This window comes from Tachysurus vachellii, chromosome 14 (genome assembly GCF_030014155.1).
Source record: "Tachysurus vachellii isolate PV-2020 chromosome 14, HZAU_Pvac_v1, whole genome shotgun sequence".
NCBI classification, from domain to species: domain Eukaryota; kingdom Metazoa; phylum Chordata; class Actinopteri; order Siluriformes; family Bagridae; genus Tachysurus; species Tachysurus vachellii.
The window spans coordinates 14,464,090-14,476,990 of NC_083473.1; the positions used below are offsets into that span (position 1 = coordinate 14,464,090).

A 12,901-nucleotide genomic window follows, 5' to 3' on the forward strand; every position below is an offset into this window, starting at 1 on the left:
TGTATTTGAATGGTGTCCAATAACAAAACCTGTGATTCATGTTGGAGCCAGCACCTTCTGACCAATTGTCATAGATTTCAACAGCTTTGTGGGGTATATAAAGTATAATGTATAAAGAAGGTTTCATAAAATTTTGTATTTTGAAAAGCCAGTTGCAGCGAGCAATCATAAAGCTAGAAAATCAGAAGAAGCTAATGGCTGCAAGTTGTAAGTTCAGTGGCCAGTTAGGATTAAAAAAAAAAAAGACTAAAAGATGCACTGCTCATGCACTGCTCATGAAACATGATACAGTAGAAATAATCTTCCACATAATAATCACTGTAGTGAAATTTCACTCATTGCAATCAATGAAAAGATAAGGTACTTTTTATTCAAAAGATCCAAATTAATTATTCTCATCAGTGCTTTCTTCTGAAAGAACAACCTGTTGAAATGAAAAAAGTAAATGTTAGATTTGAGCTAAATCACTATAGCATAATTAGTCAGATTTGAGATCATGTTGTAATACAGAATCAAACTTATCAACGTAGCCTCCTAATTTTTCATGTATTTAATACAATAGTTTTAATGACTGACTTTAGTGTGTAACTGAAATACTCACCCTCGGTTAGCCTAGCCTTTCCTCCTGTGGGCTGGCAGAGCACTGTGGAACAGCCAACACACAACACTACTGTCTGAGCATGGCTGAACACTGTTGTGATTTTATAGCAACCTGCAGACAGATAAGAACTTTAGCACACATACATTACCTGTTTGCTCAGTTCAGTATTTCATGACATTTTATAAACTTGACCTTGATTTGAGGAAATCCCAATAGAATATAAGGGTTAGGAACTTTATTGTACACTACCAACCTCAGTACCATAGCACTGACTAGCTGTAGTGTATGACTCATCCAGTTCTACTTTAGCACTGGTATTTGTTAATTTGCTTTATCTTGTACCATCACAGCACAATGTAAACACCTAATTAAATGCTATGCCTGTTAAATGTTCCTTCACTAAATTGCCAAATCAAATTCTTGTTTAGCAAGTATGTTTAATGCATAAAAATAATTCATTTTGGATACAATTCCATGCCCAATGAAGGTGTGTCTAGGGGTAAACATACCTGGGCATTTCACATCCATAAAGTAAGAGTTTGGACTCTGCACCAGTCTCTTCTTCTTATGTTGCCTTCTCTCAAAGTCCAGAGTCGGATTTAGAAAGTCTTTAGCCAGCTGTTACACACACCAGTCCAATCATAATGGTAAACAATATCTCATTCAAAATTATCCACAAATAATCAATATCACAGGTTAAAATAAGTATAAGTGAAAGTGTAAGCTAAAGTGCAACGTCACAAGACAAGCTTTATAAAACTTATTACGTCACAGCTTTATAAAACTTTATACCTTATTACGTCACATCTGAAAAACAGACGGAATTTGAAGGGTTAAATAAAAATATAAGCAGACATTTTTATCCAGTTAGTATTAACGCAACAACTGTCTTGATAAACTACAAATATTAAATCAGGGTTTTAATTAAATAAAAATAAATACATACATCATTTACAAGTTTATATTTTACACACAAAGTATAAAGTAGGGTTGGTAGGAAAGATGCTTGAATGTTAAATGTACTTCACTGTTTCATATTTATAATAAAATAAGCATATTAAGAGGCTATCAACATGGGGAATGTAGAAAAGAAGAGCCTCAGGCCCACAAAGCTCTTCTTTAAAGACGCCATGTGAACCCAGGGCAAAAGTTTCATACACACCAATGCATTACACTGGTCTTCGTTTAATATAATCAAATACAGCAATACGTTGTTGATGATGAAGCTGTCAATAACATATGTTTACGTAAAACCAAAAAAAACCGTGGATACTTACAGGCATTTTCTGGAGGAAGCGTTTTCTCCGACGTACACAGATCGGTGTTTGATTTCTAAGTGAAGCAGCCAAATGGTTGCCAAACACTTTTCATAAATCCCCGCAAGCCAGACTTTCTATTGTATTTAGTGAGAGAACATGTCTAGGCATGCCACGATGACTACATAAAGTCAATTGCTATCCAATGACTTTGCATATTATTCTATTGGTCTGCTTCTCAGTACAGCATGATAAGTAAACAATAAAAAGTACAGGATGTGCTCATACAGGAAAATATGATATGTCATATGAAAATATGTCATGAAGACTCTGTGAAGGCTGTCACTGTGGAAGTCTTTCCGGACTGATCCAGAAGAGTCATTCTTTAAAAGTAAATTAAAAAAGTAAATAAACATCTCCTGAAAAGTCACCACATCAACAAGTATATGTTTTTCTTTGTTAGATAACACACTTGAACACGCTTATTATTAGCCTTCCACATCAAAGAATTGTGAACTTGAATGACTTTCTCAGTGCCAAAAATTTACCAACGTTTGCTATACATATTATGGCATAATGGTTTAAGAAAGTGTTTTATTTACCATTTGCGCTTAGAGATGGACTCGTTTAAACTAGTCTGAATAAAATGCATCTCTGGCCTCCTGTGAAGTGGCTTGTCCATACAGTTTCTGTGCCGCTTAAACTACACAGGTCACAGGGAACCCGAGGCCTATTTCAGAGATCTTGGAGCACATGCCTGGGGACACCATGGACATGGTGCCAACCCATCACATACAGCAATCACACACACTTAAACACCCATTTCCACAATTCCAGATGGCAATCAGCCTACAACACATTTTTATGTAGTCTGGTAGGAAATCCTCAAAGCATGGGAAGGGCATGCAAACTCTGTGCAATCTGGTGACAGTTGGAATCAACCCCACAACCCCAGAACTTCAATGAAAATGACTATCTGGATTGTGAAGCAAAACGATTATCCTTGTCCATATCTATACAAAATCAAGAAGAAATGAGCAGTTGTTAAGGCTTCCTAATACTGATCTATACTTATAGATTATTGATATTAGCAGCATTTCACCAATTGATATCGGTGCTTTTCCTAATAACTGGCAACCTCAGTACACTCACTTTCTCTCTCTCTCTCTCTCTCTCTCTCTCTCTCTCACACACACACACACACACACACACACACTTATACGTGGAAAAAAAAATCAGCCTTCATAGCAAAGATAAAAACATACAATTGAATATAGTTTCTAATAAAAGAAATAACTTTATATATATTTCTGACACTTAAAGTTGAAGAAAAAGTTGCTTATTTAAATGCACTTAAGAGTATTCCCTTCCTGAAAGATGTAATCATACACTGGTTAACATTTAGGCTATATAACTTACATATACAATATTAAAACATAAATATTCCACATAGTTTTTTTGTAGGATATTTATGAAATGTCTTTTCAACAGATTCATAAAAACATATCAAAATGTACATGATCTTATGGCACTGTATACAGTTATTAATAAAACTTAACACACATAGTAGCACTTTTTTAACAACAAAACTTGTAAAAAATACACAAAGTTGATTCCTAGCAGAATTCTCTGGTTCTTCTATTGACTATGAAATCTAATTCTACTGATTTATCTGATTTGGCTCAAATATGTGTATAGACCTCCAGGCAGAGAGAAAACAGCATAGAGTGTTTAAGTTCTCACAGCGAAATGTATGTACCATATGACCAATTAGCAGATACAGATGACGTGTTAAATTAGTTTAGTTTAATAAAACTAAATCATAAATCATGATATAAATCGAATGGACACATACACCTGAATCAAGCAAAAAAGCTTTTGGTTTTGCATATCAGGAAAAATGTATTTAATGTTAGTCAGTCAGTCAGTGTGTGTGTTGTCAGGGTAATATGCCTTTTCTTATCCAACTTTTAGGACCACTTTCCCCGATAAAAAAAAAAACAATTTAGCCATATTGCGACTAACATGAGGGGGCACAGTGGCTTAGTGGTTAGCACGTTCGCCTCACACCTCCAGGGTTGGGGGTTTGATTCCCGCCTCCGCCTTGTGTGTGTGGAGTTTGCATGTTCTCCCCATGCCTTGGGGGTTTCCTCCGGGTACTCCGGTTTCCTCCCCCCGGTCCAAAGACATGCATGGTAGGTTGATTGGCATCTCTGGAAAATTGTCCGTAGTGTGTGATTGTGTGAGTGAATGAGAGTGTGTGTGTGCCCTGTGATGGGTTGGCACTCCGTCCAGGGTGTATCCTGCCTTGATGCCCAATGACGCCTGAGATAGGCACAGGCTCCCCGTGACCCGAGGTAGTTCGGATAAGCGGTAGAAAATGAATGAATGACTAACATGCCAATGACTCCATATCACAGAGTTGTAACTGGGATTTCGTGGCTACAGCTAAATCACAGCCATGCTGATATTCAGTACATCTGCATTCTGGCTTTTTGGGATGTTCATTAACAATCACAGTAGTAGACATATTAAAAATGCCCTCTTAATTGACATGGCACATTTGTTTTACAAGATTTTGAGAAAGATCTTAGTTTTCATTTGTTTGCCATGAAAACATTCTTTGTAGAAATATACAATATCATTTTTATATAATCTTTAACCTTGGTTTTATAAGACTTTAAAATAACATTACAGGAATGTTCACCATACAGTGAGACTGTAGTTACAAAATATCATCTAAACATTTAATCTCTTTTTAATTGTAATATAATAACAAGAGAATGCGTTTTTATTTTTAAATGAACCAGAATTCTAGGGTCGGTTTCAGGAAATTGTGACTGCGAACAATTATAATTAAATTGTATATTCTAGAAACCTTATGAAATGGTTCAGAATCGGTTCATGTGGAGTCAGAATCAGAGTCGACTCTCTTCGTCTCATTGACGTCAGAAGAGGAAGCCCCGCCCTCTCATCCTGCCCTGTATGAACTAGTGTCAGTGGTATGGCCAAGACACACACTGTGATCAGACGTTCACGATAGGATCTCTGGCGTAGCAAATGGCTAAAACTTACGATTACCTCTTCAAGCTCTTGCTCATAGGAGACAGCGGAGTTGGAAAGACGTGTCTTCTGTTCCGCTTCAGCGAGGACGCGTTCAACACCACCTTCATCTCTACAATCGGTCAGTTCGCCGGGTCTTAACGGGTGGGAGGAGGTTCACCATGGGGCTCGTTTAGCTTCTCATTTAGGGCGTTTCTCTCTTACATCCAACATACGGACACGATTTGTTTTATCATAACGTTTAATCTTATCTACAGATCATTTGACCGTATGATAAAAAACCGTTATGGATAACGAGGGGAAACAGGAAGCTGGATTATTATTGTATGTTCAAGGGGCCTCAGAATTCTGAGACCTCTTCTGAAACATCTTGAGCAGGGAATGTAAACTATGGAAATACTTTGCAAGGATCCAAACAATGCACATGTGCAAACGATGAAACCTCCTTAAAAGGGCACCGATTTGTGCTTTTGGCAAGAGTTATGTCGCATTTTTTTTTTTTTGTAAACTACTAACAAGATGCTGGTTATGTTATTTACCTGCCAGCCTCATTGTGTAATTCAGTCTGAGCTCCACAGACTGTTGAAACAATTACTGGGAATCAAGTACCAGCATTTCACCATGATAGCAAGATTTCAGTGCATCTGTAGCATTGTGTCTAGACAGGGCAACAAACCTAAAATACTATATATATGTACAGTATATATATATGTATGTATATATATATATATATGTATGTGTGTGTGTATCAGTTAGGATAATCAGGTTTAATATATGATTGGTACTGTGTGATCTATAGGGTTTAAAGACTTAATTTGCACTGAACCTAGATCAGTACTGCCTGTAGGTTTCCATCTGATTAAGTCACATCAACACATCAATATTATCTGGCTTTCTCTGATCCAAGATAAAATACTTACCCAGGATTTTCCTGAATCAAACACTTTTTTTTGGTTTCTAAGAATCTCATTACATGCTCGTTGTGTATCTTGGATTGTTGACATGTATACAAATGTCTGATGCTTCTTTGTATGCCCCAGATTGTATTGTATCCTTTTATTGTAAACCTTTTATTATTGCTGTTGAGCCTCGTTTAAGATTAAATATGTTTATTGTCTTAAGAATGTAAGCACAGTACCACATATTATGCTCATAGGTCATAGTTAACAACAATAGACTGCACATTTCAACATTTCATGTTAATGCACTGGTCATTCCAAGACCTGTTGTGCTGGGAAAGGCCTTCTGTCCCACAGAATCAGGCCTGTCCTTGAACACAGACCACACTGTTTAAAGCCACCTCTGGGCCTTGTGACATTCAGCTTGTTCACGCCTTCATTGTACAGACAATGCAGTAGGCAGAGGCGTGATGGACAGCTACTTCCATGTGCCAGGAGGTGGCTGACCCCAGCGTTGGCCATACTGCAGGCTTCCCTGCTAACTCCCTCCAGAGCACAGGAGACATCCACCAGCGCTTCCTCTGGTTTTCGCCTGTTTATACTTTGCTTATCTTATTCAGGTTATTTAAAACCCAAATGTGTGTAGCATATTTGTCTGAAATTATTACTAAAAAACAAAGTTTTTTTCAGTAGGCAGATGCATGAATTTAACCAGTAAATGTTCACATTTGGATACATAACTTTTAGCTTGTTTATCCAGTTAATTCGCTTCAAACCTTTTAATAGTAATGAACAAACAGCACAACTCATCTGCGCATTCACTGTTTTCCATTAAAAGGACATTACCTAGCAAGCTACTTCCTCTGGGAGTCTCTTTTGTCAGAGTTTTGTTCTCAATCAACTTCTCATTTTTTAACAGTCTGTTCGTTCATGCTATCAAATAACAATCACTTGTTATCCCATCTGACTTAGCAATTGAATTTGTTATTTTAAACTAATAATAAAATCAATCAATAAGTAAAAAAAAGGTTAAAATTACATAAACTTAGCTTTCTTATATTTAACTTTCCTGTCAGTCATATAAGTGACTTATTCAGATAGCTATAATAAGTCTGTCACCTGTGATGAAGCTCAGTTTAGCAGAGAGCTGTAAGGGATTTAGACAGAGTTGGGGTTTCATGTCTGATGTTTTCCGGAAACTGTGGTTTAAAACAGGGTCATGTAACCACCTTCTCTTCTACAACAGAAAGTTTGTATGAACTGTTTGTTAAAAAATTTTCATAGTTGGAAATTCAGATTTGATCATGGACTTGTATCGGAACATTCTGGACTTTCCCACTACTCGAATGAGTCATTAAAAAGGTGTTATAGTAAATGCTTCCACCTGGTTATAGTAAATGCTTGGAAATTGTGTTGTCTTCTGACTAAATTATTTATGGAAAGTAGCTTTATTACCACACTGAAATTGTGAGCTGTTTCATATACAGAAAATATCTGCATTTATATGTTTGCATATTGTATATTTGTCTGATTTGGTTTTGTTCAACTAGAAAAAAAAGTAGACAGGAAGTGGAAAATAAACTGCTCTTCAGTTGCTCTGAGCAACATTGCAATGGTGGTGATATTCATCCTGTAGATAAGACTTTCCCTGAAGCTTCCTTAAGAATCCATTAGATAGTTTGTTTGATTATCTTCATAGATCTTTGCATTTATCCTTGTTAAGGTCACACATAAATATTTTAGTGTGACTGTAAAAGCAAACATAGTTGCACACAGAGAATGTATTATATGTTGATCAGAGAAGATAAAATTTAGTGTTTAATGTGCAGTCTAATTGGTTCTTTTATTCTCATTTCAGGAATTGACTTTAAAATCAGGACAGTAGAGTTAAATGGAAAGAAAATCAAACTTCAGATTTGGTAAGCACTGAGGCTTTCAAAATTCAAGATTTATTAGCTGATTTTGTTTGTGTGTGTGTGATTTATTTTATTTTTAACTGAATCTTGACATTTTGTTACACTTGTTTGAAAATCAGTCCCAGTTTTCCCCAATCCAAGTGAATGTATTGTAGTCATTGCTGTCTTTTTGTAAAATATGGTAGTATTTATGCACAGTAAGCTCAACTCGCTCCTCTTCTGACATCACTTTTACACTAAGATGACTACTAGAATAAAAGTTGATGCACACTTCCATACGTTGATTTTTGACAGGAAAATAATAGACAAACAATGAGATTTCATGAGCAAAATAAGGTCAATGTATAAAAAAATCTCTACAGCTTCATGTCTGTGAAAGTACTAAAAGAATTTTGGAAAACTCTAGTGAGTTTGAGAAGCTGGCCTTTTGCAATGCCAGTCAAATGACCAATTTAACCGAAAGAAAGCAGTTGTTGACCACATTCAGTGATAAAAAGAACCAAACTCTCTAGTGATTGGTAGATAATCTGTGATCTTGCAAAATAATATCATCCTCTTTTTTTTAAACATGTTAGTGTCAGATCCCCACTTTGTTGAATGTGAGTTATGGAGAATTACTGCTTAGGATTTAATGCAGCATTGTATTTTAGATACACCCTTTCATCTGACTTTTCAAACCAGTACAGATTCCACATCTCTGAGTAGATAGGTGAACCATTTTTGCTATAAGCCCGCTGATGCAATAGGAATCTCCAGTATCAGCACTTTGTAGCAGTCAGTGGTACAGCTAACACAGGAGCATCTTTATCACAGAGGACTTTGTGCTTTCTTGATAAGCTGCATCTTTTTGTCCTATTAACATCAAGGGAATAAAGCGAGGCATCTAAGGAAAAGATTGTTATAATGTAGGTGAGGAAAGGAGCTAACCTGTCTCACATATGTTTCACAACATTAAACATAACTGTAATTAAATAAAAACTAATTATTGTATAAGAGGGGATTAAAAACTTCAGTTCAGTCATTCAGTTATGTAAGAAATAGACATATGACTGGTCATGTTGTAACAGGAAAACCTGCATTCAATCTTTTTATTTAAATGACCATGTAGTTAGTATTTTTTCACCTACTATTTATGGGTCTACATGTAGTTACTAACTAAATCACTTACATTAGAACAGCTAAATACAGTCCCCTCACCAGCCCAACTTTTTTAATGAGACAAAAAATGCAGCTGTCAATTTACATTACAGGTAAATTATATTGTTAAACTACAGTCAGTCAACAAAATTAACAGTTGATTGGTTAATCAGACTGTATGTGTATGATAGCTAATCGTCAGCCAGCATTTCATAATGGTGTCAGAAACCAAAAGATTTCCAAGTGCAAGAGAAATGATGTCAGGAAACAGGCTGGTCTTCCTGTTGGGGTCATAATTTTGGCCCAGACATTTAGTGACTAATGTGAAGGATATGCACACAATAGTTCAGTGAGAAGTGTGCCTGCTCTGTTTACAGGATGTGTAGATTGGACATGGTGGGGTTGGGAAGGGTGGGCCTCTCTTGAAACCAAATGAGAGAATTCAGGTCATGCTTGAGAAGAGGAGCTAATGATGACTTCTATGTCTGACCGATGGTGACGTGATTTAATATATATGTACTATGTTCTGGTTATAGGGACACTGCAGGACAGGAGAGGTTTAGGACCATCACTACTGCATACTACAGAGGAGCCATGGTGAGCCCATCCTCATTCCCATCACATTTTAAAATATTTTAAATGTGGTAAATATAAATCTGTTCTATTGCTCTTTCTCTTTCTCTCTCTTTCTCTATCTCTATCTCTTTTTCTTTCTCTCCCAGGGCATTATGTTAGTGTATGATATCACTAGTGAAAAGTCCTTTGAAAACATCAAGAACTGGATTCGCAACATTGAGGAGGTGAGTTTTGAGAGCCCACATGACTTACAGCAAGGTAGCAACACAATGTGTACAAATTATACAACTCAGCACATTTATAATTTTTTTAATCAATTTTTTTTTAAATAATGACCAAAATTCCTAATTAATGCTGAGTTCTGTCACTAAATTTATTCATGGTATGTTTGTATTTAAATTGCACAAAAATATTAATTGTACAATTATTACGAACAGTAAATGTTATTGTCTTATAATATTATCACGATCAAAGATTTGAATTATTAGTGCAATGCTCTCTCTAGCATGCATCGTCAGATGTAGAGCGGATGATCCTTGGAAATAAATGTGACATGAACGACAAGAGACAGGTCTCTAAGGAGAGAGGAGAGAAGGTACAGATTTTCAAATATCCCAATTTATTATTTTTGATATGATACCAATATCAGCGCTCTGATTACTGGCTAACTCTATTCTAAGTTCTACTCCCAGTATTCCTTTTGTCTGTATCAGGGTGGGGCTTTTTTTTTTTTGCATAAAATCACAGAAATGTTTTTCTGTTCCCCTTAAGAAACACTTCCTATTTCATATGCCATTTAGAGACTGTCTATATTACACAAGAACTTCATTTGAATAATTTACTCTGATTAGTCCAAGATGACTAAACAGTATACAACACAGACAATAAACTGAATCCTTTTATTCTGCGTAAAAAGCAACTTCCCTTTTTGCAATTGTGCAAATTCAATTCATTAAGTAAAAATGGAAAGTGAAAATAAACCATCACAGCTGGAATGTGGCAATAAATCTCCTACATTTGTCTACCACAGACAAAACTCTTAATAATGGGGATTAAAGTTCATTAATTAATCACAGAATCACAATTAGGTCTTTTATTTGTATGATCTTTTTTCAAAATATATCTATTTTTAAAATGTTCAATGTGTTTATGTTGTCTTCTAGTTGGCAATAGATTATGGAATCAAGTTTTTAGAAACCAGCGCAAAAACTAGCGTAAATGTGGAAGATGCCTTTTTGACCCTAGCAAGAGACATTATGGCCAGACTCAACAGGAAAATGGTGAGCCATGCCATGATCTACAGAATATTACATGAATAAAACTACATTAAATTACTTGCTTTTTATTGTGATTCTTGTTGAGAGATCCCTTCTCTTCATTTCTTTTTTAGAATGATGGCAGCAATTCTGAAGGAGGGGTACCAATTAAGATCACAGAGAAGCGTTCCAAGAAGCACAGCTTATTCAGGTGCACACTCCTATAACAGACTCCAGCGAGTCGAATGCAACTATGGACTTGATCTCTCTCTAGCTGCAGAATCAGCCGGTATGGAAGGTCATATAAGCCTCTTTCGAGAGGTGTGCACTCACGTTCTTAATGAACCGGGAGACTCCTGTTCAGACAGATCACTGGGCGAGTTGGCAAGAAGGATACTTGGAGGAGTTTGAAGTACCTTGTTTCAGAAATATCTTATTGTTTCTTTTTGTGATAATCACGGCACATCTTTAAGTTTGACTGTCTTTTCTTATAATATCAGAGCTTGAATTATTCCTTTTATAGAGCCTTTGTTCACATTTTATAAAGCTTTTATAAGCATAACATCAGTGTTGTACTGCCATTACACATTGTATATGGGCAGATGATTATCTCTAAAAAAAAAAAATAATGTATAGTATGACTATCTAATTGTATGTAATTAAAGGGCACCTTTAAATGGAGGTGATTTAAATGGAGGTGAAAATAGAACATATTATATATAGGAAAATGTCTCTTGGTTTGTCTTACAGGCACATAACTATGTATAGCACTGACAGATCCTGCACTCCCCAAATTGTGGAGACTCAAATATAGAACATGACAGCTGAAGAGCATGATGGGTAAAAGTACTACACATGCACAGTCTGTCCATGTGTCTGTGAAGCTGCAGCCAGTCAAACCGGAGACATGAGGTTTATAGCACACATTTAAGTCCAGTGGTCCTAGCTGTTGTCCTGTCTCCTTTGGCAGTCCAACAGAGCTTGCTGATTGCTAATTGAACTTGTCAGTCAAGGAACAGGTTTAGTCAAAGCAGAGAAATCATTAAATGTGCTGGACTTTAGTCATGCATGGTAGGAATATTTACATGACTCTGGTTAATTAATTCATCTTAAAAAAAAAAAACACATTTTGTGACTGGCAAAGGGGTTGCATGTTCAGGATTGACTTTTGATGAATGGTTTAAAATATCTGTATATGAATGTATAGGAAAGCAACTAATGCATGCTTTTATTGTATGTATAATGAATTATTAATTTTTCATGTTGGCATTTTTTGCTGCTATGTATATTAACAAAATACTGCCTATTCTTATTGCTGTTTGTTAAAAGCCCAAAGTATTTTTGGTTTACACACTTCATAACCTGTGATATCTATTACTGGTAGCTCTTTAAAGGAAAATACAATTATCAAATAGACTGTGTTGTGTGTCTGTCTGTGCTTGGGTGAGTTCATGTCAATATCTATGTATTCTGTACCCAGTTACGTCGCATAAGTAGCATTTATTTTACTGGTGCCAATGCTCATAATGTAGTTGAAATTTGAGGGCGATGAAGTGTTTCAGTTGCACTAATGTTTCAGAAGAAGGAAAGTTTAAAAATAGTCTGACAGAATGAGTCAGCAATAAAAATTTCCTGCTAAGATTTTTTAATTCCTCTTTCCAGCCCAAGAGTTTGAAGAGGCCTTGGAAATATCTGTACACGAGTCAGTGTTTTTCAGAAACTGCAGTAGCGACTCTGCTTAAGTGCTTACTTTCAAATGCAAGCAAATGTAGCTTAATTAATCCAGCCTTGGTGTTCAGACGGGACCATTGTTATCGTATTCATACATATCTGCAGCTGTCTTCTTAGTTCGATTTGAATTTATTTTTGTGATTGTTCACAGTGTACTGCAATCTGTCAGTTCAGAAAAAAACAGCCTTATCATCTGGTAGGAAACTTATTGTTTAAAACAAGTGTAACCTCTAATTTGTGATTTTTATTAATTGTGAAACTTTTTGTACCAAATATAACTAAAGTACAATTGCATAGTATTATGGTTCATGTGTGCTGTTTGTTCCCTGATCTAAAGTGAAACTAGAACTACGTTTCTGTACTACACTTACTGGACACTAGAGACTGCTGTCATGCTTTTTGAGATGTACAAACTTCCTTTTCGCACCACACGACATTCAAGGAAAATCGGTGCTAAAAGTCTGAG

General features: G+C 36.0%; 2 protein-coding genes across 2 annotated transcripts; one reads left to right on the top strand and one right to left on the bottom strand.

Moving 5' to 3' along the window:
• Positions 1–348: 348 nt before the first annotated feature.
• On the bottom strand, positions 349–2,038 carry rps27l (ribosomal protein S27 like). The gene is made up of 4 exons (XM_060886474.1): positions 1,879–2,038; positions 1,111–1,219; positions 602–712; positions 349–424 (listed from the first exon to the last, which is right to left on the bottom strand). Exons 1-4 carry the CDS (start codon positions 1,882–1,884, stop codon positions 399–401), a joined length of 252 nt encoding a protein of 83 aa, XP_060742457.1. The 5' UTR covers positions 1,885–2,038; the 3' UTR covers positions 349–398.
• A 2,799-nt stretch (positions 2,039–4,837) lies between these two features.
• rab8b (RAB8B, member RAS oncogene family) lies at positions 4,838–12,120 on the top strand. The gene is made up of 7 exons (XM_060886641.1): positions 4,838–5,041; positions 7,678–7,738; positions 9,409–9,469; positions 9,595–9,672; positions 9,954–10,043; positions 10,612–10,728; positions 10,839–12,120. Exons 1-7 carry the CDS (start codon positions 4,918–4,920, stop codon positions 10,929–10,931), a joined length of 624 nt encoding a protein of 207 aa, XP_060742624.1. The 5' UTR covers positions 4,838–4,917; the 3' UTR covers positions 10,932–12,120.
• Positions 12,121–12,901: the final 781 nt, after the last annotated feature.

Excerpts from the sequence above, each read along its gene's own strand:
- rps27l (XM_060886474.1), bottom strand. Across the intron at positions 713-1,110 it reads TATGGATGTGAAATGCCCAG|GTTGCTATAAAATCACAACA; the intron begins GTATGTTTACCC and ends ATCTGTCTGCAG. Across the intron at positions 425-601 it reads AAAGGCTAGGCTAACCGAGG|GTTGTTCTTTCAGAAGAAAG; the intron begins GTGAGTATTTCA and ends TCATTTCAACAG.
- rab8b (XM_060886641.1), top strand. The coding sequence starts at position 4,918 with ATGGCTAAAACTTACGATTACCTCTTCAAGCTCTTGCTCATAGGAGAC. Across the intron at positions 5,042-7,677 it reads CACCTTCATCTCTACAATCG|GAATTGACTTTAAAATCAGG; the intron begins GTCAGTTCGCCG and ends TTCTCATTTCAG. Across the intron at positions 9,470-9,594 it reads CATACTACAGAGGAGCCATG|GGCATTATGTTAGTGTATGA; the intron begins GTGAGCCCATCC and ends TTTCTCTCCCAG.